The sequence below is a fragment of the Sarcophilus harrisii genome, chromosome 1 (assembly GCF_902635505.1).
Source record: "Sarcophilus harrisii chromosome 1, mSarHar1.11, whole genome shotgun sequence".
Lineage (NCBI taxonomy): Eukaryota > Metazoa > Chordata > Mammalia > Dasyuromorphia > Dasyuridae > Sarcophilus > Sarcophilus harrisii.
In genome coordinates, this window is record NC_045426.1 from 74,607,820 (window position 1) to 74,633,142 (window position 25,323).

The window sequence follows — 25,323 nt, forward strand, 5'->3', positions numbered from 1 at the left end:
TGTTTGGTAATTCTTTAATAATTATTATTGATATATTCAAGTTTTTCATTTTGGACAATAATTTTGGTACTTTTTATTTTGTAAGTAATTTTCAATTTCTACTTGATCATTAGATATACTAGCATATAGTTGAAATTAGTATTTCCCCAATTTTAAAATATATCCTTTTTATTATTTATTAGATCTATTTTCTCAATTCAACACATATTTATTTAATACCTAATAATTGCAATATACCATTCTAGGTGTTCTAGGGTACACAAAATGATTGTGTCGTGCTCCCTATTCTCAAGGAACCACAAGATAATTGGATAAATAATTATTTAACAAATTAGCCTCTGGTGAATGCATAAGAGAAACACAAAGTTCTATGAAAGGTTCAAGGAAAGAGAGAATATAACATTTTGAATTGGATGGATAAACTTTGGCATCATCTTCAATACCTTCATTTTAAAGATTCAAAGAAGTGGTAACTTATCGAAGATTACACAGTAAGAGGCAGAAGCTTTTCTTGGCAAAGATATTGGAATAATTTGTCATTTCCTTCTCCAGCTCATTTTACAATTTACATGCTGTCTTATAGGTATCTCAAACTTAGTATGTCCAAAATTCTACTCATTGTCTTTCCCCACAAATAGTCCTCTCTCCAAAATTTTCTTATTATTATTGTCAAAGGTATCACCACCTTTCCAGTCCCCTAAGCATGGAATTGATTATTCTCAATAATTCACTATCTCTCAACTCCCATATCTAATCTATTGCTAAATTTGTCAGCTTCTTTACAATATCTCTCACATAACTCCCTTCCTTCTCTCCTCTGACATTGGTACCACCCTATAGCAACCTTCTATCTCCTCACTCCTGAACTATTGAAATAGCCCCTCCATTCTATTCTTCATTCAGCCAACCAAAGTTTTTTTTTTTTTTTCCCTTTAAGGCTCAGGTCTGACCATGATAACAATCTATTCAAAAAACTCCATTAGCTTCCCATCATCTCTAGGATTCAATTTAAGTTTTTCTATTTGGCATTCAAAATCCTTCAAAACCCCACTGCCAATTTTCTAGTCTTCTAACACCTTAGATCCCACCCTCCTCTATGTGCTCTTCAATCTAGTGACACTGAATTGTCTGGAATAATTTTCTTCCTTCTGGCTTCCTAATTTCCTTTAATTTCCAGGCAAAATACCTTTATTTATAGGAAACCTTTCTAAATTATCCTTAATTGCATACTAATATAGGATCCCATAACTGAATGTGGATGTCTCACAATTATGATTTATTATCAGCAAATGTTTGATTTGTATACCTATTTTGTGTACCTGATAGTATGCAAAAATTTTTTTCAAGTGAAAAGGGGTTGCAAGTGGAAAAAATTTAAGAAATTCCCATTTAGATGAAGTTTCCACAAAGGAATCTGAGGAGTTGTAGATAAGAAGGAGGAGAATCAGGAGAAAATAGTGTCCCAAATACCTAGGGAGAAGAGAGTATTGAGGAGAAGAGGATGATGATCAATTGAGGGCAAAGATTATAGAGAGATAGAGAAGGATAAAGGTTGAGAATAGATGGTTAGATTTGTCAAATAAGGGATCATTGGTTACTTTGTAGAGAATAATTTCGGTTGAATGATGAGGTTAGAAGTTAGATTGAAGACACTTAAGAAGGGAAGAGAGGAAAGAAAGTAAAGACACTTAATGTTTTTTCCAAGCAATTAAGCCAGATAAGATGTGGGATGGTAGGTTACATGCATGGAAGGATTAATTGAGAGTTTTTTGAGGATGGGAGAACCATGGACACATTCGTAGGCAATAGGGAAGCAACCAGTAGACCGGGAAAGATTGAAAATAAAGAGAGATGGGGCTGATTGAGGGGGCAGTTTGGTAGAGGAGATGGGATAGAATAGTAGTCTGAAACCCTTTATGAAATTATTTTTATATTTATAATTGTCATGATATATTATTGAATGGGTTTGTCTGAGAGTCTTCAACATCATTGGTACCTTCTTTGAGATGCTAATGGATATCTTTCCTTTTTGGAAAGAAGTATTTATTATTTAGACCTCTATTTCTTTAAGCTTACTTTAATAATTTTTTTTTGCTTGTTTGTTTCAGAGACTTCCACAGTGTGCTGCGGTGATGATCAAGGAAACATGGAGAGAGTGAGGGAGTGGTTGAATCAGTGAGTGTGTATACTGGAAAGTGAGGAAGTCGGTGAGTGCCAGGGCAAGTGCAGAGCTGGCAAGTTCTAGCTGTGCATTGAGCCCTGGTCCAGGGGAGACTTTGTGTGGGGGCATCAGATCTAGTCTCAAGCACCTCCTCACAATGTGACTACAACTACAACCAGCAATAATAAGAAGTTGTGAATCAGATTTGGGAGCTTACTACTTATCTAAACCCTAATTTCTCAATCTAAATCTGCTATGGGATGAAATTTCTCTTCCTAGTGTCATTTATGCTTCCCTGGGAGGCCTCTTAAAATAGTCTTTTATAAAAGTCATTATTGAATTGATGAAGCACCAGCTTTTGAAATCAAGATTTATTAAATGTTTAGATATTTGTCCTTTTAGGGCACAGGATGCAGCAGCTTTCATCAACTTCAAGTAGAAGAAAAGGTCCTGCTCCATACACAATTTTCAGTGTTTGAGACTCATTTGAAGTTGAAAGTACACAATTTTGATATAGCATGGTTTGAGCAGCAAATTTTAACTCTTCCTAACAGGACAATCTAATGGTTCAGATAGACACATTCAGAGGAGTATGTGTGTGCATGTGTTCCAAAGAAGGAGGGAGGGGGAATGGAGAAATAGGTCTGGTTTTTAGTATGAATTTGTGGAACAAATGCCACCCCCCAGTATTTGGGGGGTTAGGCTCAGAATAAAAATCAGAACCTTGTGAAGAATAAACAGTCTCTAGGGAGCACATTGAGACTGAAAATCCTCAAGACAGGCTGTATGGGCCTCAAGAGGCACTTGGCCCATTGGGGAAAACAGCATTCCCTCAATGATTTGGGCAATACCCTTCCACTAGAAAGAACTCCAGAAGGTAAGGCTGAGACAGATGCCCCCACTCAAATTCTTCCATAACAGAAGTCCATCTCTAAAGTCAGTAGAGGAGAAAGTCAGCCTATAGTGGCCCAGAATGAAGTATGAGGGAGGAAATCTATTCTTCTTTGGTACTCAAGGAAGGGAAATCAGGGAGGGCTTACATTTGAAAATAAAGACTCTCCAAATGGACAGAGGATGATAAAAAAAAAAAAAAGAATTGGATTATTCCTTGGTTTACTCAGTTATGTAAGACAGCCAATATGCGGGGAAGGTAGGAAGAAGCTGGGAAAAGAATCAGACCAGAAAACAATTAAGAAGGCTGTTACCACCTTTCACCAAGCAATCTAGCGGCAGTCACTGTTTCTTAATTGAGGCATCTCTTCTATAAGGAAAAGCAGGGAAAAGCAGAATTTAGAAAGGTGATGTCAGATAGTGAGGATACCAAGGGGTAGGAAGAAATATTCTGAGTTCTAAACTGAAGGGAAAAACAAGTGCCTAAGGAATTGAAAATGAGCATAGAATTGAAATTATTGGAAGTCAGATAAGTAGAAAGCTCTTAGGTACTAGAGATCAAAACATAGTAAGGATTTGGACACAAAGACACACCCACAGATTAGCTAACAACCCAATGTCATAGAAATTCGAAATTATAGGAATTTCTACCTTAGATTGAAAGCTATTTACAATATATTCTCTGGGGCCTTAGTGAACACTGGTGTATAGTCAAGATTACATGCAGAAACAAGTTTACCATTTTAAGAAGATGGCAAATCCATTAATTTAGTCCGAGAGGGTTGGGGGGATAGAGGCACAAATGATGGCAATGTCTAAAAAAGGTTTCCAATAATATTGCAACATTGTATTCTTGGTTTTATATTGTTTAGGGAATATTTTTCGTGGAAGATTATCCTAAGTGTGATGGTCTTAGCGACTTTTATCTTTATAGGTAAGTTTTAGTTGAATTATAAAAGGTTCTCCAAGACCATCGTTTCAATTCCTATAGGTGCATAAAATATGTTTCCAAACACGACTTGTTTTTCATATGCCCTTCTAATACACACACACACACACACACACACACACACACACACACTAAGAAGTTTTTTGGGTTTTGTTGTTTTGGGATTGAGAATTATATGCCACGGAATTGATATATGAACTTCCCTTATTATCTTTTAAAAATATATTGAAATAAAAATGTCTTTCTTTAAAGAATATACACTGCTACTTTGTACATGATCCATCAAAGCTGAGGGACCCAGAAAAGGGTTCAGACTATGACATGCAGAATAAGCCACCAACTTGGTCATGAAATTTATTAGTGAATCTCTTATCTATCTACTTTAAACAACAAGCAGTGTTTAATTTATTCCAACAAAATTATATGGCATTGTGTGTTTTTTGAATAATTTTACATATTAATTAGTCTTATTAGTTTCCTACTGTTACAGACTGTATAAGTTAGTAGATAATAATTCAGCTCTGTTGTAATAAATTTGTTTTTGTATGATTAACAGGATTGCATGATAGTGAAAAGCTCAGAAGGACAGGATTGTCTCACATACCCAGGCAATTGTATGAACTTTCTGCAGATTATGGTTCTAAACTCTACAATTACCAGGTAACATTTATATTAAAATGTTTTTAAATACATGTGTAAAAACACACTTGTCATAAAACCAGATAGGTTTGTAAAATATTTTGTTTTACGTCCACCAACATAATTTGATATCTTCTTGTTTCAAGGTTATATGTTTTCTTTTTAAAAGCAACTCTAGCTTTAGATCTTATTTATACACTTCAGTCAATTAAGAAAATGAAATGTCATATTTTTCATCTTTCTACCTTCATTTCCATAGCCTTATTACTTATATTGTGCTTACTTATTTACTAAGGAAGACCTTAATTTTTGTTCTATTTTCTTTTTTTTATAACAGCAAAATCTAAACTTTCTTAGTACCCATACTGTTGACTTGCAGAAAATTCCCTGAAAGTCAGTGATTCTTGTACTTATAAACTTTCTTAAATTTAATAACAATGTAAAGTCCTGATTCATATTTTTGTTTATTTAGACTGATTTCTTGAGGCTATTGCACTACACTTATCAAAGTAAAGTCAAGTTTTATTTTGTGTGAAATTGTCAGATTAATCAATGACATCATATAATCATTATAGTTTTTACTATGTGAAATCAGATGGCAGGGATCATGACCAATCACTAACTGACCCATGACCAATTTCCAAAAGTTCATTGAAAACAAAACTTCAGCAACCATAATACTCATTTTCTCTCCTTCATTCTCTGTCTCCCTGTATTCCCCCTTACAACCTTAGATGTACAAGTTTAGGCAATCATTTATAAAATAATCAAGCTAGAAGGGTACTTTCCATTTTATGAGGGAGAATACTGAAGTAGAAGAAAGTAACTTGCTCAAGATTAGTAGAAAAGTAGAAGCCTGAACCCAGATTGCCTGGATCTTCTGACTTGGATTCCAGAACTCCTTCTGGAATTGTCCCTGCTGTTCATAGTTAAAATAAGTTGGAATGTTTGTGTAGTGATATTAGATAAAGCACATCACAAAGAAGCCCAATTGTTGCGTTTTTAATGAAATACTTCAAGCAAGGCTCTTGGCCTTAAATCTATGCTCATTCAAAGTGGCTTGCATTTGTGTTGAAATTTCCTTTTATATGACATTATGTATAATGTGATATAGAAGATAGAAAGATAGGAAATAGAAAACTAGCTGTCCTGGGAGATCTTTTCCAAGAATGATAATATTGATCTGTTTACTTTCCCCAAGACTATAGGTGGAAAGAAAATTCTCTATACCAGTGAAATCACAGAATTAGACCAAACTAATTCCAAAGAGCTAATTTCTGAGGAAATAAGATCTTTTATTAGCCTGTATCTTTGTTTGTTACAGAAAATCTACATGTAATAATCTTCTTGTCAATACAGTATTTAAGAGGCCAGCTGATAAAGTTTTCTGAAATTCTAAATTTATCCATTTGTTTATTGGCACTTTGGAAAAGTGGCCATATTGAAGACTATTTTATCATAAGGGAAAGTTTTTCTTAACATTATTTTGTCTTAAGAAGCAATATAAGTATATAAAATGAACAAGGAGGTGCAATTAAAGAGTGCAACTTATCTCTTGTTGGTAGAGTTGTGAACTGATCCAATCATTCTGGAGAACAATTTGGAACTATGCCCACAGTTATCAAACTGTGCATACCCTTTGATCCAGCAGAGTTTCTACTGGGTTTATATCTTTCTTAAAGGAGAGAAAGGAACCCACATGTGCAGAAATGTTTGTGGCAGCCCTTTTTGTACTGGCTAGAAACTGGAAACTGAGCGGATGCTCATCATTTGGAGAATGGCTAAATAAGTTATGTGATATAAATGACATAGAATATTATTATTCTGTTAGAAACAATCAGCAGGATGATTTCGGAGAGACTTGGAGAGACTTACATGAACTGATGCTAAATGAAATGAACAGAACCAGGAAATCACTGTACATGGCAACAACAATATTATATGATGATCAATTCTGATGAGTGTGGCTCTCTTCAACAATGAGATGATTCAGACCAATTCCAATGATCTTATGATGAGGAGAGCTACTTACAGCCAAAGAGAGGACTGTGGGAACTGAGTGTAGTTCACAACATAGCATTTTCACTCTTTTTGTTGTTGTTTGCTTGCATTTTATTTTTTCTCATTTTTTCCTGATTTGATTTTTTCACGTGCAGTAAGATAATTGTATAAATATGTATGCATATATTGGATTTAACATACCATGTTTAACATATATTGGATTACTTGCCATCTTGGAGGGTGGGGAAATTGGAACACAAAGTTTTGTAAGGGTTAATGTTGAAAAATTATCCATGCATATGTTTTGAAAATAAAAAGCTTTAATAAAAATAAATAAAAATTTAAGTTCCAGATTCTCCCCTTCCCCCCACATTGAGAAGCTCCATGTGAAGTTGTGCAAAGCATTTCCATAAAAGTTATATTGCAAAAGAAAATTTAAATCTCCCCCCTCCAAAAAAAAATCCTCTAGTTTACCTCTCAGACCTGTGGAAGGGGAAGGTCTTTATGACCAAAGCAGAACTAGAGATCATTACTGATCACAAAATAGAAAATTTCGATTATACCAAACTGAAAAGTTTTTGTACAAACAAAACTAATGCAAAAAAAAATCCTCAAGAAAAAAAGTTTTAAAAAACTATGCTTTAATCTGTATTCAGACACAATCAATTCTTTTTGTGGATAAAATTTTTCATCATAAATCCTTCAGAGTCATATTGGATCATTAAATTGCTGAGAATAGCAAAGTTGTTAATAGTTGATCATCCCACAATTACTATATATACAGTATATTTCACTTTGCTTGAACTCTTAGAAGATTTTCCGGGTTTTTCTGATAATATCTTGCTCATCATTCCTTATAGAACAATAATATTCCTTCATAATCACATACCATAATTTTTTTCAACCATTCTCCAATTGATGGGCATTTCATCAGTTTTCAACCCTTTGCCCTAAAAAAGAACTACTATAAATATTTTTATATGTATAAGTTCTTTTCCTTTTTAAAAAAATCTCTTTTGTGATTCAGTCCTAGTAGTGGTATTATTACAACAAAGGATAGGCATGATTTTATACTCTTTGGACATAGATCATATTTTTTGCTCATTTATCAATTGGGGAATGGTTCTTATATTTTCTTTTTTTGAGTTAATGCAGAAAAGTAGATGATAAGGCAATGTAATTAGGGGAATTTGCTATTTGACTAATTAGCCACAAAGAGCTAAATTTATAGAAGCTTTTTTAGAGCTCTATTTCTCTTTTCATTTATTTTTTCTCATTGACTTAGATGAAAACATTTCATATGCTTTTCAAATAATTAGATGACATTAATTTAAGAAAAAGTTGATATATTAAATTTGGTTTTTTAATTAGCATTCCCAAAGATCTCAATATGCTAGAATGATGGGTTAAATCAGAGATGTAATTGAATAGGGATAGAAGCAAAGTCCTAAATTTAAGGTTTCAAAAAAATAAGATGGGAGAGAGATACAAAAATTTGGGAGCTTTAACTCAATGAGTCAACAATATGATGTAGCATCCAAAAAACTATTGCTGTCTTAAACCTAACACAGTTTACAACTTCTTTGGGTTTCAGTTGCCTTGTTTTTTAAATGAAAGGGTTAATTTAAGTGATTTTAAAGTTTCTTCCTAGCTTTAAATCAATGAGTTAAAAGAAATTGAAAAGAAATTTTCAAAGCAAGAGAGGTGATGTCTTGCTGCATTCTTTGATGATCAGACCATATCTGAAATACTGTATTTAATCACAAGTATCCAGTTTAAAGTAGACATTGACAAGCAAGTTATTTGTACAGGGAAATGGGATCAAAATGTTTAGATGAATTTGCAAACAATGGCATTTGAAAATGGTTGAAAGAACTGGGGATGGTTAGCTTGAAGAAAAGAAATTATACAGATCATTGGTTGGTTGGTTGGTTTTTCCCAGATTAGAAAGGGTTTTCACAAGGAAAAAAGGCTTAAATTTATTCCACTTGGCTCCACATAAGAAAGAAGTGAGACCTATTGGTAAAAGTTTTAACAAAGGAAATTTTAGCTCAAAATGACTGTTTTCTAACATTTTGGGCTCTTCAAAATTAAATGAGATACTTTATTTAGTCATTGAGTTTCCAGTCAATAGGGGTATTCAAGTAGACTGGATAACCAATTCAAAATAGAAGAAATTCATGGTTTTGGCAGTGATTGGACTAAATGACTGACCTATCTTCTAACATAAGACAATCATAGACTCTTAGATTCTACAAATATGGTATGAATATTTTCTGTACAAGCATTTGTTACAACAAGATTTGATTAAGATATTGAAGATACCATATGAATTACTAAATAACAGTACATAGATTTTTTGTTAAATATGAGTCAGGCATATCTCTTGAAAAAATAATTATATTTCAGTACATTCCCTCCTCAAACTTCCCATATCTTCTCCTCTTCCTGCACATTCAGTTGAGAACCTTGTCTCATATTTCACAAAAATTTGAGGCCATTTTCAGAGACCTTACTCATCTTGTATCATTTAGATACCTTCTGCCATTATCTCCTTCACTTCTATCTCACTTGAAACATGAGAATGCCAAGGCAAATCACTCTATAACTTCATGCTATCCTATTTTCTCTAAATAACCATCACTATCATTTCTAATCATTTTCTTATCTACTAACTGCCTCCCTACTGCCTACAAACATGCCCATATCACCCCTATTCTCAAAAAACTCTCAGTTGATCTATCCTTTCCCATTAGCTATTATTTTATATTTCTCCTCACTTTTGTGGCTAACCTCCTTTTCTCTCTCAAGTTAATTCTCTGCATTCTAGCTTCTAATGTCATTATTAAACTAAAACTGTTCTCTCCAACATTATCAATGATCTAATTGCTAATCATCCTTTTTTTGTCTGTGGGCAGTTTTTGACAGGGTTGCTCATTCTCTTCTCTTTGATACTTCCCCAAGTTTTTGTGATAATGCTCTCTTATGGTTCTCTTCTTATCTGTCTGACCAATCTTTCTCAGTCTTCTTTGCTAAATTTTCATTTAAGTCATTTTCACCAACCATAGGTATTCCAGAGGTCTCTGTGCTGTGCCTTTTCTTCTCTCTATATACTATTTTACTTGATAATCTCATCAGCTCCCATGGCTTCAATTATCATCTCTATAGTGAAGTTCTCATTTCTACTTATCCAGTCCTAACCTCTCCTGCCCTCCAGTCTCACAATTTTAACTGCCTATTAAACATCTCAAATTGGATATTATAGACATATTAAACTCAACATGCCCCAAGTTATATTCCTTATGTTTTCCTTTCAAGCCTTTCAACCATCCTCCTACTCTACTAGGCTCAGAACTTAGTTGTCATCTTGGACTCTTCCATCTTTCACATACCTAATATCCAAACATTTGGCCAAGTGCTATCAGTTCTTGTAACCTCATTCATGTATCTCTCTCCTCTTCTCTGACTCCGAAACACCCCAGTTCAGGCCTTCATCACCTTCTGCCTGGGCAATTGCAATGATTTAAGTGCTGGTTATTCTCCTTGCCACCAGTCTCCCCACTCCAATCTATCCTCCACTCAATTGTCAAAGTGATCTTCCTAAGTGTGCTCTTTTCACTTCCATATTCAATATACTTTATTGGCTCCCTATTACCTCAAATATCACACATAAGATCTTCTGTTTAGCATTCAAAGCCCTTTATAACTTCATTCCCTCTTCCTTTTCTGGACTTCCTACTTTCATAGCATACTCTCATTCAGGCATTTTGTGATAAAGTAGTACTAGTCTCCTTGCTTTTGTTACTACATGATACTCCTATCTTCTAGCTCCAGAATTTTCACTGATTGTCTCTCATGCCTGCAGTGGAAAATCTCATTTCTGTCTTTGAGTTTCCCTAGCTTCCTTCAAGTCTTTGATGAAGTCCTACTTGATGTGAGAAACTTTTCCTAGTCCTCCATTATCTTAATTGTTGTTTGCCCTTTGTTCTTAAATAGGACCAAGACATCAGGGAGGTGATGCCATGACATGCAATTGGATTTAAGTGAGGGTGGGCTGTGCAAGGTCACCTGCCTCACTTTTCTCTCCAGAGCCAGCTAGCTCCTCATTTAGAACAGTATGAATGGAGATGGCTCTGGATGAAATACCTTTCCTCTGAATATCCTATTATCCTATAACTATTTGGTTCATACACAGTTGTTTGCATGTTTTACTCCAATTGGAATGTGAGTTCCTTTAGACAAAAAAGGAACTTTTGTCTTTCTATGCCTTTCTGGCACTTAGCACAATGTCTAGTATTAAAACTTAATAAACAATAGCTGACTTCTAGTGGAATAACAATATTTCATATAGCAAAATCCTGTTAAGTCCTATAAGACTGCTATATAGCCTCTCTACTGAATAATATTACAAATTCCCTACCCTTTATTTATTTATTTTTTTGCTCTTTCAATATTGGTAGCTATAACTTTCACCTGTCTTAAATATATATTCTTCATAATAGCATAGAAACCCTGGAACAGGGTAGATGTATCAAAAATTTATCATTGAATGATGTGGATTTCATGCAAACACATTTTTGTAAATAATTAGCTCTGAAAGGGGAGATCTCACTATTGTTTGATCAACCTGTTTTTTTTCTTATAGACCAGAATTCGTTTGTCTAAAAGCAAAATGGAACTTCTAAAGTGAGTAAGAGTAGTTGTTGTTGGTCCTGTTGTATGTTTTACTATTTTGTTAAATAGTACCTTTGGGGTGATTTATGGGGATACATATGTATTTAATAGTAAAATATATTTAATTTCCAAATATTTTCCTCTATGCCAACCAAGATCATATTTTTTCTTGCTTTCACATTTTAAAAATTTAATTAATTAGACTCTTTTACTTGGAAAGAATCCTGGTGACTAGTTCAAACCCCTCATTTGAAAGAAGAGGAAATCAAAATCCAGAGAGTGAGTTGGTCATATTTGCATAGTAAAGCAGTAATAAAACCTGGAAGAAAACTCAAATCTTACCTCTACAACATAATCTTTATATAGTTACTCCTCAAATTAAAAGCATTTAAGACTGTTCTATTCATACAAATGGCATATTGCACATTATCCCATTTCCATATCCCTGAGACCCTTTTGTCTCCATTATCCTGCTCATTTCATGGAGCAAAGAAGTTGCCTGGATCAGTGGCATCTGAGAGGCCTGCTATGGGTGGCTGACTGATCCAAAGTGCTTTACTCATCTCCCTTCTCACATGTTTTAGTATTTTTTTTTTCTTCTACTTCATCAGCTAACTTCATTTTATCTCACATATACATATACATTATCTTTTACTCCTTCCTTCCTCTCTTCTACCTAAGAAAAACCTTTCAACTTTTCCTTACTTCACTACTTTCTTCTCTCTTCGTTCTACTTATGGCTTAAAAATGTCATAAACTACACCTAATAACTCCCTTTCCCCGATATACACAAAACCCAGCACAAAGTATATTTTATACCTACAGTAGTGGTGTTGTCAAAATAGAACTTCCATTAGAAGCAGGAAAAGCAACATAGCAGATAGCTGTGACTTAGAGACTTAGAGACAAAGTAGGCTATGGGAACAGACACAAGTCTAGTACTGGGCATCAGGTATGTCTTCTAGCAGGAAGGGAGAGCATATTTTCAGGAGAATCATTCAGCAAATCATAGCACAGCTCCACCTATCTAATTCACATCAGGGGGACCTGATAATTAGTGAGGAACAATAAAATTTGGAGTTTTTAGATGGGTCTTTGTGTCTAGAGATAATAGGGGGGAAAGTACTGAGGTACTGGGTGGGCAAGATTTTAGGAACAAGTAAACAAGATGGGAGCTCAGTTAATGGAACTGAACACAAAGAACAAGAGTCCAAGTTTTGGAATCAGGATTCAAGGTCAGAACAAGACCAAAAGTAAATAAGACTGAACTTTGGATCCAAGGTTCCCTATATTTCTCTTGTTATAGGTCAGATTAGTCCTAAACACTGGGAACAGGTTGTGTCTAAAAGTAGGGGAAATGTGTTACTAATTAGCTATATCAAAGGTAAGAAAAAAATAATTTAAAAAAATATTTTTTTAATGTTTAACCCAGTTACATCAAAACAATTTTTTTTTACATTTGGTTCTAAGGTTTTTGAGTTCTATGTTCTCTCCCTTATCCCCATCCACAATTAAGAAACCAAATGTGAAGGTATGCAAAACATTTCCATAAAAGTCAAGTTGTGAAAGAAAACATACATGGATCTCCCACCATAATGAAAATAAAAATCCTTAAGAAAAATTAAGTTCAGATGAGATAGAGACACACAGACACAGAAGGAAGGAGAGAGAATATTTCAATCTGTATTCAAACACAATCAATTTCTTCTCTGGATATGGATAGGAGTTTTCATTTTTATCATTAATCCTTCAGAGTAGTCATGGATGATTGGGTTACTGAGAATAGCAAAGTCATTTATAGCTGGTCATTCCAGAACATTTCTATATTTTACATATAATACATTTCACTTTGTTCATGGAGGACTTTCCAGATTATTTTTTTTCTTAGAGCATCCAGCTTATATTTTCCCCTAATATTCTATGACAATCACATACCACAATTTATTCAGCTATTCCTCAATTGATGGGCATCCCCTCAATTTCTAACTTTTTTTTTTGCCCTGAGAAGAGAGCTTCTATGACTATTTTTGTACATATAGATCATTTTCCTTTTGTTGTTTTTTTTCCAAATCATTTTTGGTATTCATGTTTAGTAGTGCTATTGTTAAGTCAAAGAATATGCATGAATTTGTAGACCTTTGGACACAGATAATATCTTTTGATAATTTATCAATTGGTGCATGGTTCTTATTTTTTTTTTTTTATAAATTTGACTCATTTCCTTCTATGTTTGAGAAATGAAGCCTTATCAGAGAAATTGCTTTGAAAACTTTTTTACAATTACTGTTTCTAAATGTATTTCTCCCCCATTTATTCTCCCTTTCCTTTCACCCTGTTGTTCCTCAAAAATATTTTACTACTAACCATTTTCTCCCTAATATGCCCTTCTTTTTTATCACACTCCCCCCCTTCTCATATCCCATTCCCTTCCTATTTTCCTGCAAGGTAAGATAGATTTCTACACCCCTATTGAGTATATATTGCTATTTGAGCCAATTCTGATAAGAGTAAGGTTCACTCACTTCCCTTCTCCCCTTCTTTCCCTCTACTGTAAAAGTTTTTCTTGCTTCTTTTTTTATGGCAGATAATTTGGACCATTCCACTTCTCCCTTTCCCTTTCAGTATATTCCTCTCTCCTTAGTTTTATCATTTTTAAAAAAAGACATTATCCCTTCATATTCAACTACATCTGTACCCTCCATTTATATATAATCCTTCTGTCATAATAATGAGAAAGTTCTAATGAGTTATAAATATCATCCTCCCATGTAGAAATGTAAACAGGTAAATCTTATGAAGTCCCTTATGATATCACTTTCCTGATTACCTCCTCATGCTTCTCCAGAGTCCTGTATTTGAAAATCAGGTTTTCCATTTAGCTGGTAAAAACCATAAATTTATTACATGTAATAAAGAATCATCGAGCGCTAAAGTTTTTGAAAATACCTCAAAGTGCAATTTTGAATCTCTATGAAAGTTTCTATCTCTTGATCCTTCTGTAATCACACCTGCCTTTCCTCAAGAATCAGTATTTACAATAAATTTTTAAAAAATTAAATTCAGTTTTACTGGTTTTTTCTGTTAATAGAATTTATGGCAGTATTTTTTTCTATTGTTCTTCATTGCAAATATGCAACATTTTAGATATGTTAAGGATTAAGCAAACTACTGGCAACCTAATCATTAATGCCATTTTCTAAAATATAGACTTCCAAACAAATTTTTGGAGCATAGCCTATTTGTAAATCATGGAATATTTGGACATTTCTACATGTTTTTGGAAAGAGTTCACTTAAGTATTGAGTTATATTTTGAGGAATATTCATCACATTGAGATATGATGTTAATCAAAAAAATAATAACATCGAATTTCCTGATTGCCTTGCATTATTAGTTTAGTAGAAATAATCTGTTACTTTCTCTTCCAGATATATGATTCTATAATACTATAAATATGTCTGTGACTGGCTACTTCAATTACTTTGAGCATTATACAAATGATTTTGATACCACTGTTAAATAATATACTCTGTTCAAGGACTATAGGTTGAACCTGATCCTGGCAACAGGACAATATGGGGTGAAAGAATATTGAGGAGACAATACAGATTTATAATCAATACCAGAAAAGCTAGATATTAATGGTGTAAGGCAGTTGTCATCTTCATATTTGAAGGACAGCTTGTAACAATGCTTTACATTTGCATAGCTTTAAACTTGGATAACACATGTTATCTCATTTCATCTTCCCAATATATCTATATTATGGGTAAAATATTATTATTCTACTTAGAGGGAAACTGAGACATAAGTAAATGGATAGCCTAAGGTCACATGGTGAATCATTGTGGAGAGGGTCAGGTCTTAGAGCCATGTATCCCAGTCCAGTACTTCTTTTTTTTTTTTTTTTTTTTTAATTTTTATAGTATTTTATTTTTTCCAATTACATATAAAGACAATTTTAAACATTCATTTTTAATAAAACTTTAAGTTCCATATTTTCTCCCTCCCTCTTTCCTCACTCCCCTCCTTAACACTATAAGCAGTCATGTAAAACTTATTTCCATATTAGTCAAAATGTGATCTTAATTAATGCCTCTGTTAATCCATTATATAGAATATAGTTACTTTTGCCTGCCAAGACCATAAGCAACCGTAATACATTGTATCTACCCATGAAGTATAAGAGCCATTTCAACATATTCCTAATAGTAACTTTTCAGTTCATTTGTTTGGATACAGTCTGTTTGCATGGCAGCATGAATTATGTGACCAATAGGTATTTCTGGGCCTCTGCCAAACATGCAAGTTGAGTCTGATCACCCCTTTCCATTTGGTGGTAGGGTAGAAAGATGTCTGAATTTGGAGGGAAAAGACCTATGTTTTAGATCCTGCGTTGGGGACCTCAGTCCAGTACTTCTACTTCAGACCTGAGTCACTGTGCAGGACAAAAATTTGTTCTTTTCCATTTTACAACACCATATATTATTAAAAGTCTTGCATTAGAGAGATGTAATGTGATCCTATAGAATTATGAAATTCCAAAAATAGAAGGAAGCCTACTTATTACATGGTCCACCCATATTTTAACATTAAATTTAAAGCAGCACTTTTTTCTCTTGTACAAAGAGAATTATTAGTGTCTAGAGACAGGTACTTATTGAAAGTTGTTTTTCTCAAAAGAATAATAATGTTTATAAGGGAATCACACTGTTTAGTCTATTGGAAAGATTCACAAGGTAGTCAGAATCTTAGGCTTGACTCCCAATTCCTTTAAATGTTAAGTAATTGGGGAAAAAAGTCATATAAAAATAATCATTTTAATTTGTAATCTCCTGGGATTGGAGCATTCCCTACTCACATGCAAATTATAAGACATTTATAATTTAGTTTTAGTTGTCAGAGAATCAGAGATGGTAAATGGGATTACTCACAGTCACAAAGCTTGTCAAAAGTATTGTCAAAGGCTCCTGAAGGGCAAATGTGAAATGTAAGATTTGAACCTGGATCTTTCTGGCTCTTATCACTCAAAACAATATTCTCCTCTCTACTTATAACTCCTAGTTCTTAATAAAGCATAACAATTTAACATTTTTTTTTGTTCTATGGTGAACATGGAAGAGAGCATCCCCAACTTTTAAATGAATTTTAGACTTTTGAACTAGAGGGAATCTTTAGAGGCAAGTTAATTTAACCCCATCACTTTATACAGGAAAAAACTGAGGCATAGAAAAGTTAAGTGGCTTTTCTAGGTTATATAGCTAGTTAGTGGCAGAGCTGAGAGTTAGACTCAGATATCTCAAATTCTCTTTTCATTATATTATGCTACTAAGAACAGGAAAATGAAGGGAAAGTGCTTAAAAGCACACCAACAGTAGCATCTGTCAGAGCTATAGTGTCTTAGAACTTGATTCTTAAGGCAATTAATTATCCGTTTGTTCTCCATTCTCTTCTCTGTCTGAAACATACTTCTTTACTATGCTAATGCTTATATTGTAAGCATTATATTAATATTGTTTGTACACATATTAAGTACTTTGATGGCCTTATTGAAACTCAACAATAGTTATTTAGGGAAATAAGAAAATGTGGGTGATCTTTTACAAAGACCCTGTCTCCTTCTTAATCAATTTTCCATTTTTTTTAACAGGAAGGGAAGCCACTATTTGGAAAACAATTCCCAAGAAATTCTGTCCCTGATTAAACAGATAAATATCCTGAAGGCTATACTTAAAGATATAAAAAACCAATTGGACAACTACATTCTGAATGCTAATACAGATGCCTTTGGAGAGCAGGATGACTCATATATTACTGATGAGGCAAGAAAGGATTTGGTGTACTGTTTGTTATTTTTTAAAATAATTTTGTATATGAAATAATTATATTAATGCCAGATTAGGTTTGTCTTTGTCTCCATTTCCTCCTCAACTTAGCCCTTGCTCAAGCTTTTTCCTTAACCCTAGAAGATTATTCTCAGTTTCTTAAAACTTAGTAGGGCTGATTCCTGCCTAAATAAAAGGTTAATTTTTGTTTTTGTTTTTTAACTGATTTCTTTTTTTATTTTTACATTACTTTTTTATTATAGCTTTTTATATACAAAACATATGCATGGTTAATTTTTCAACATAGACCCTTGCAAAAATTTCTGTTTCAATTTTTTCCCTCCTTCCCTCCACCCTCTCCCCTAAATGGCAGGTAGTCCCATACATGTTAAATATGTTAAAGTATATTTAAATACAGTATATGTATACATATTTATACAGTTATCAGTTATCTTGCTGCACAAGAAAAAAAATGGATTTAGAAAGAAGGTAAAAATAACCTTAGAAGAAAAACCAAAAATGCAAGCAAACAATAACAGAGTGGAAATGCTATGTTGTGGTCCATACTCATTTCTCAAGTGTTCTTTCTCTGGGTGTAGCTGATTCTGTTCATTACTGATCAATTGGAACTGATTTGGATCCTCTCATTGTTGAAGATAGCCATGTCCATTAGAATTGATCATCATATAGTATTGTTGTTGAAGTATATAATGATTTCCTGCTTCTGCTCATTACACTTGGCATCAGTTCATGTAAGTCTCTCCAAGCCTCTCTGTATTCATCCTGCTGGTCATTCCTTACAGAACAATAATATTCCATAACATTCATATACCACAATTTATTCAGCCATTCTCCAATTGGTGGGCATCTGTTCAATTTCCAGTTTCTAGCCACTATGAAAAGGGCTGCCACAAACATTTTTGCACATGTGGGTCCTTTTCCCTTCCTCAATATACCTTTGGGATATAAGCCCAGTAGTAGTTGGATCAAAGGGTATGCACAGTTTGATAACTTTTTGAGTATAGTTCCAAATTGCTCTCCAGAATGGTTGGATCCGTTCACAACTCCACCAACAATCTATCAGTGTCCCAGTTTTCCTACATCCCCTCCAACATTTGTCTTCATCTTTTTCTGTCATCTTAGCCAATCTGAGAGTTGTGTAGTGGTATCTCAGAGTTGTCTTAATTTGCATTTCTCTGATCAATAGTGATTTGGAACACCTTTTCATATGACTAGAAATAATTAAAATTTCTTTAACCAAAAATTGACTGTTCATATCCTTTGACCATTTATCAATTGGAGAATGGATTGATTTCTTAAAGAATCAATGCTCTATATATTTTGGAAATGATGCCTTTATCAGAACCTTTAGCTGTAAAAATGTTTTCCCAGTTTGTTGCTTCCCTTCTAATCCTGTCCCCATTAGTTTTGTTTGCACAAAAGCTTTTTAACTAAATATAATCAAATTTTCTATTTTGTGAATAATGACCTCTAGTTCTTCTTTGATCACAAATTCCTTCCACCTCCACAGGTCTGAGAGGTAAATTATCCTATGTTCTTCTAATTTATTTATAATCTCATTCTTTATGACTAGATCATGAACCCATTTTGATCTTATCTTGGTGTATGGTGTTAAATGTGGGTCAATGCCTAGTTTCTGCCACTATCCAATTTTCCCAGCAGATTTTGTCAACTAATGAATTCTTATCCCAAAAATTGGGGTCTTTGGGTTTTTCAAATACTAGATTGCTATAGTTATTGACTATTTTGTCCTGTGAACCTAACATATTGCACTGATCAACTAGTCTATTTCTTAGCCAATACCAATGGTTTTGGTGACCATTGCTTTGTTATATAGTTTTAGATCTGGTTCAGCAAGGCCACCTTCATTTGATTTTTTTTTTTTCATTAGTTCCCTTGAAATTCTTGACCTTTTGTTCTTCCAGATGAATTTTGTTGTTATTTTTTCTAGGTCAATAAAATAGTTTCATGGGAGTTTGATTGGTATAGCACTAAATAAATAGATTACTTTAGGTAGTATTGTAATCTTTATTATATTCGCTTGACCTATCCAAGAGCACTTAATATTTTTCCATTTATGTAGATCTGATTTTATTTGTGTGGAAAGCGTTTTGTAGTTTTCCTCATATATTTTTTGACTTTCCCTTGGCAGATAAGATTCCCAAATATTTTATACTATCAGCAGTTATTTTAAATGGAATTTCTCTTTGCATTTCTTGCTGTTAGATTTTTGTTAGTAATGTATAAAAATGCTGAGGATTTCTGTGGATTTATTTTGTATTCTGCAACTTTGCTAAAATTGATTATTTCTAATAGTTTTTTTAGTAGAATCTCTGGGGTTCCCTAAGTATACCATCATATTATCTGCAAAGAGTGATACTTTGGTTTCTTCATTACCTAATTCCTTTCATCTCTTTTTCATCTCTTATTGCCAAAACTAGCATTTCTAATACAATATTAAATAGTAATGGTGATAGTGGGCAACCTTTTTTCACCCCTGATCTTATTGGGAATGGTTCTAGTTTATTCCCATTACATATGATACTTGCCAATGGTTTTAAATAGATGTTACTGACTATTTTAAGGAAAAGTCCATTTATTCCTATACACGCTAGTGTTTTTAATAGGAATGGGTGTCCTCCCCTTGGAGGACGAGAATTTTATCAAATGCTTTTTCTGCATCTATTGAGATAATCATATGGTTTTTGTTAATTTGGTTATTGATATAGTCAATTATGCTAATAGTTTTCCTAATATTGAATCAGCCCTGCAATTCCTGGTATAAAATCCTACTTGGTCATGGTGTATTATCCTGGTGGTGATTTTCTGTAATTTTTCCCCTATATTTTATTTAAGATTTTTGTATCAATTTTCATTAGGGATATTGGTCTATAATTTTCTTTCTCTGTTTTTGTCCTACTTGGTTTAGGTATCAGTACCATGTCTGTCATAAAAGGAATTTGGTAGGACTCCTTCATTCCCTATTTTTTCAAATAGTTTATATAGCATTGGAGTTAATTGTTCTTTAAATGTTTGGTAGAATTCACATCTAAATCCATCTGATCCTGGGGATTTTTTTCTTAGGGAGTTGATTAATAGCTTGTTCTATTTCTTTTTCTAAAATGTGACTATTTAACCAATTTACTTCTTCCTCTGTTAATCTGGGCCACCTTTATTTTTTAAGGTATTCATCCATTTCATTTAAGTTATCAAATTTATTGGCATAAAGTTGGGCAAATTAATTTTTGCTCTAATTTCCTCTTCATTAGTGGAAAGTTCTCCCTTTTCATTTTTAAGACTAACAATTTGATTTTCCTCTTTCCTTTATTATACATATATAATAAATATATATAATATATATTCATATATTATAAATGTAATATATTTATAATATATAATTGTTAGGATTCTTACAAGGTGCTAAGTAAGTGGAATTGAGGAGACAGTGATTAAATCTAGTTTAGCATTGATTTCATCCTACAACAAATAATGGTTTCCTAGTGATATAATGATTGATATATACTCAGTGTACAGCATATAACCAAGAAGCTCTCAGGGTCAGAGATAGAAGCCCAGTAGAAGCTCTTGGAGGATGAGACAGATTCATTCCATCTTCCACCTTTGTGCTGACTGGAGTCTGAAGCACAGACCTTTGGATTCAGAGGGAGCTAGAGGCAGAAGCTGGCAGAGGCAAAGGACTAGTGGCAGGAGCTCTCAAAACCAGTGAAAGAGATAGGCCTCTAAGAAAGCTAACCAGACCCCAGGAAAAGGGACAAGACTTTGAAGGAGACAATAAAGGATTTGGACTTTAACTCCTGGCTGCATTTGAGGTGATTAAATTGAACTGAAATGAAAGGCTGCCCCAGAAACCTCCAAGAAAACTGCTCCCGGAGAAAAATACATTTTAGAGAAGAATATTACATTTTGGCGCCCGAACGTGGGACCAAGAACCCTCATCTGTGACCCAGAAATTAGGGTAAGTACAACAAGGAAACTTTGTTAAAGGGCTAAAATAGAAGTATTTCAGCTAAAATGGGACAGGCATTTAGAAAACAGCCTTCTTTTCCAATTCAAGAAAAATGTGTAGAGAGCATTATCAGATTTATGAAAAGCCAAGGTTTGATTATAATTTGAGAGCAGATCACTGATCTTTTAAAAACTGTACAGTACACATCTCCTTGGCTTTCTAAGGAAAAAGAATTGAATCCAGATGAGTGGAAATTAGTAGCAAAGCAACTAGGTGAATACTACAATTCCAATCCAAACTCAATTTCCAAAATACACTTTATACATACAATTTCATACAACTGGCTTTAAGAAATTCTATAAGTATTAGAATAAAGAAAAAGAAGAGAGAGCAGGAGGGGGAGGAGCCAAATAAACTAGGTGAAAAGGATGAAGACTCAGATAAGAATGGAGTTAAGTACAATTTTAAGTGTGATACTTCACAGCAGGAGAAATTAGGTCATTCCCCATCCCCTGACCTACTTCCCTCAATTAACCCTTCATGGGTGGAGGGAGGAGGAGGGGGAGAAGCAGTAACATATTCAGGACCTCCTATGAAGCAGCCTATAACAAGATTACAAAAAGCATTGGTTAAAGCAAAAAATGAAGGACAGGATATATCTGATTTAAAAATAAATGCATACCCTGTGATTGAAGAGCTTGACTATTCAGATCAAAAAAGGAGAAGATACACTCCTTTTGATTTGGAAAAAATTAAGGATTTGAAAAAGGGTTGCACTCTTTATGGGGCTACATCATCTTATGTTAAGATGTTACTAGATAGTTTGGCTTATGAAATTTTAACCCCCCATGATTATAAATCCATAGCAAGAACATGTTTAGAACCTGGACAAAACTTGTTGTGGCTTTCGGAATATCATGAATTATTTAGGATTGAAGCCCAATGCAATAAGCAAAATGTACAAATCACCTTTGACCAACTAGGTCAGTATGTAGAGAATTCAGCACAGATTAATTACCCTACAGGAGCATATGAACAAATTGCTATTGCTGCTATAAAAACTTGGGGTTCCTTCCCAGGAAAAGATAGAGGGGAAGCCTTCACAAAAATAGAGAAGGTCCCAATGAACCCTTTGCGGATTTTGTGGGAAATTTGTAAACAGCTGTCACAAGAACTATTGGAGAAAATGCAGCTACAAGAATTATGGTAAGACAACTGGCTAAGGAAAATGTCAGTGAGGTTTGCAGAAGAATTATATGGGACTATAAAAAGATGCTCCTTTAGAGGAGATCATAAGATGCTGTGCCACAGTGGACACAAATGCTTATTATATCCAGACTATGATGAACATGGAAATACAGGGTCTCTCTTGGCAAGGGACTTCCAGAGAAACTCGTTAATGTTTTCAATGTGGAAAAATAGGACATCTGAGAGCTCAGTGTAAATATATAGAGTGAGAAGACAGGGTGAGAGAAGACCTAAAATCCTATATCCCAAAATACCACAAGGGCTTCTACTGGGCTTCTACATGTAGCTTAACCCAGGAAAATGAGAGGCAGGGCCCAGCTCCAAGATATCAACAGATGAAGCATGATGGTAGCCAAGGTTACACCTTTAGAAGTTCAGGGCTCTGATGTGATCAATCAGCTGAAAAGCAATCAGATGGCAGAAAGGGATTACAATTGGGGAGAATACAGGCTTTTTAAACCCACAGGGCAGTGTCCAGTGCAAACAGCTTAAATGTAATTGCCAGATGATAATGAGAGATTTAGAAAGTGGTAAATGGAAGGGACTAGATAGGTTAACTGCCTGGGAGAGAGGATTTGCTTGTATTTCTACAGATGAAGAAGGAATCAGATGGGTGCCAATGAGCTGTATTCACCTTGTCCATTGGAAAGAGACAGAAAAAGAAAAAAATCTGGAAACAAAGGAAAAGACCTAAGAACAAAATCTGCAGGAATCACTGGATTCCCTAATACAAGATAAGACTGTTGCAGGACTTGAAAACCAGCAGGAATCATTGTATTCCTTAAGATGAAAAATTGTTGATGAGACTATTGCAGGACTTAAAAACTTGCAGAATTATTGGATTCCTGGCACATGAACTAATGGACAATAGATTCCTTTTGGACTATTTATAGGATTTATGGACATGTATAATTCTGCATATTGATTCATGTTATTTGTTATATCACTACTAGCCTGTGTTACTATGTGCTTATGTAATTTATGTGATTATGTGTAATACCTCCCATATTGATGGATTTATATATACCTGTTTTAAGAGTGAGCCCTTTCAAAGACCCACTAATCTGATTTGACTTCCCATTTCCTTTGCTGTTTTCATCTCATTTCCTGAGACATCAGGGAGGGTGTGATCACCTCTTTTTATGGTGTTTTCATCCCTTTTTTGAGCAGTCAGGGAAGGCATGATCACCTCTTTTAGGGGGCTCTCACTTCCTTGAGAAGTCAGAGAGGTCTTGACCACCTATGTTCTAAATCAAAAGAAAGCGGGAGATGTTGGGATGCTAAGTAAGTGGAATTGAGGAGACAGTGATTAAATCTAGTTTAGCATTGATTTCATCCTACAACAAATAATGGTTTTTGGTTTCTACAACAAGAAGCTCTCAGGGTCAGAGACAGAAGCCCAGTAGAAGCTCTTGGAGGATGAGACAGATTCATTCCATCTTCCACCTTTGTGCTGACTGGAGACTGAAGCACAAACCTTTGGATTTGGAGGAAGCTAGAGGCAGAAGCTGGCAGAGGCAAAGGACTAGCAGCAGGAGCTCTCAGAACCAAGGAGAGAAATAGGCCTCTTAAGAAAGCTAGCCAGGCCCCAGGAAAAGGGACAAGACTTTGAAAGAGACAATAAAGGATTTGGACTTTAACTCCTGGCTGCATTTGAGGTGATTAAACTGACTGAAACCCCCAAGAAAAACTGCTCCTGGAGAAAAACACATTTTTGAGACGAATATTACATATAATATATATTGTATACAAAAATATATATTTATAATCTATTTATTATAATTTCCAAATTATATATGTACTCTTTATGTATACCCATAACACAAAAACAGTTCTCAAGGTTCTTTTTACCTTTTTAGGCTTCTCTTGAGTACTATATTTGGAGGTCAAATTTTTTGTTGAGCTCTGTTTTTTTCCATCAGAAATAAATGGAATTCACCTATTTCACTGAATGTCTATCTTCTTCCCTGGAAGAAAATGCTCAATTTGGCTGGATAAATTATTCTTGGTTTCATTCCAAGTCCCTTTGCCTTTTAGAATATCAGATTCCAGGCCCTTCTATCCCTTAATGTGGATGCTGCTAGATCCTGAGTGATCCTTATTGTGGCTCCTCGGTAATTGAGTTAATTTTTTCTGGCTGCTTTTGTAGTATTTTTTCCTTGGTTTGATAGTTCTGGAATTTAGCCACAATGTTCCTTGGAGTTTTAATTTTGGGATCTCTTTTAGTAGGTGATTGATGAATTCTTTATTGGATATTTTACCTTCTCATTCTATGACATCTGGGCAGTTCTCTTTGATGATTTCCGAAAAATAGTGTCTAGGCTCTTTTTTTCATCCTGATTTTCAGAGTCTAATAATCTTTAGATTATCCTATATACTACGACATATTCAACATATATAGGACTGCTTGCCATCTAGGGGAAGGGGTGGAGGGTGGGAGGGAAAAATCGGAACAGAAGTGAGTGCAAGGGATAATGTTGTAAAAAAATTACCCTGGCATGGGTTCTGTCAATAAAAAGTTATTTTATATATATATATATATATATATATTAAAAAAAAAAAAAGATTATCTCTCCTAGATCTATTTCCAGATCTGTTGTTTTCCCAAGAAGGTATTGAACATTTTTTTCTGTTTTTTCATTTTTTTTTTTTTTTTATTTTGCTTGACTGATTCTTGGTGTCTCCTTGATTCATTCATTTCCATTTGTTCAATTCTGATTTTTAATGAATGATTTTCTTCAGTTTTTTATTTCTTTTTGTATTTGTCCAATTGAGTTTTTAAATGAGTTGTTTTGTTCTATGGATTTTTTTTTTCCATTTCACCAATTTTTTTTTAAGGAATTATTTTCTTTTTCCAAGTCACAAATGCTGTTTTCCTGGGTTTGTTTATCTTTTCCAATTCATAAATTCTGTTTTTCAGGGAGTTTTCTTTTTCTACTCTATCTTT

The 25,323-nt window shown here is 34.1% G+C and overlaps 1 protein-coding gene across 7 annotated transcripts in view; it reads left to right on the plus strand.

Annotated features, from left to right (window-relative positions):
- The window catches only part of SUN3 (Sad1 and UNC84 domain containing 3), a 53,180-nt gene that overhangs the window by 13,070 nt on the left and 14,787 nt on the right, over nt 1-25,323 (plus strand). For 3 of the 7 annotated variants that reach the window (XM_031957232.1, XM_003762545.3, XM_031957242.1), the window contains exons 2-6: nt 2,109-2,175; nt 3,925-3,986; nt 4,558-4,661; nt 11,287-11,327; nt 16,966-17,137. In XM_031957232.1, coding sequence (XP_031813092.1) covers nt 2,147-2,175; nt 3,925-3,986; nt 4,558-4,661; nt 11,287-11,327; nt 16,966-17,137 — 408 coding nt within the window. In that variant the 5' untranslated portion in view covers nt 2,109-2,146. Of the gene's footprint in view, nt 1-255; nt 492-2,108; nt 2,208-3,924; nt 3,987-4,557; nt 4,662-11,286; nt 11,328-16,965; nt 17,138-25,323 lie in introns of those variants that run through there. The other 4 variants (XM_031957240.1, XM_031957235.1, XM_031957238.1 and 1 more) reach the window with 3 other exon arrangements.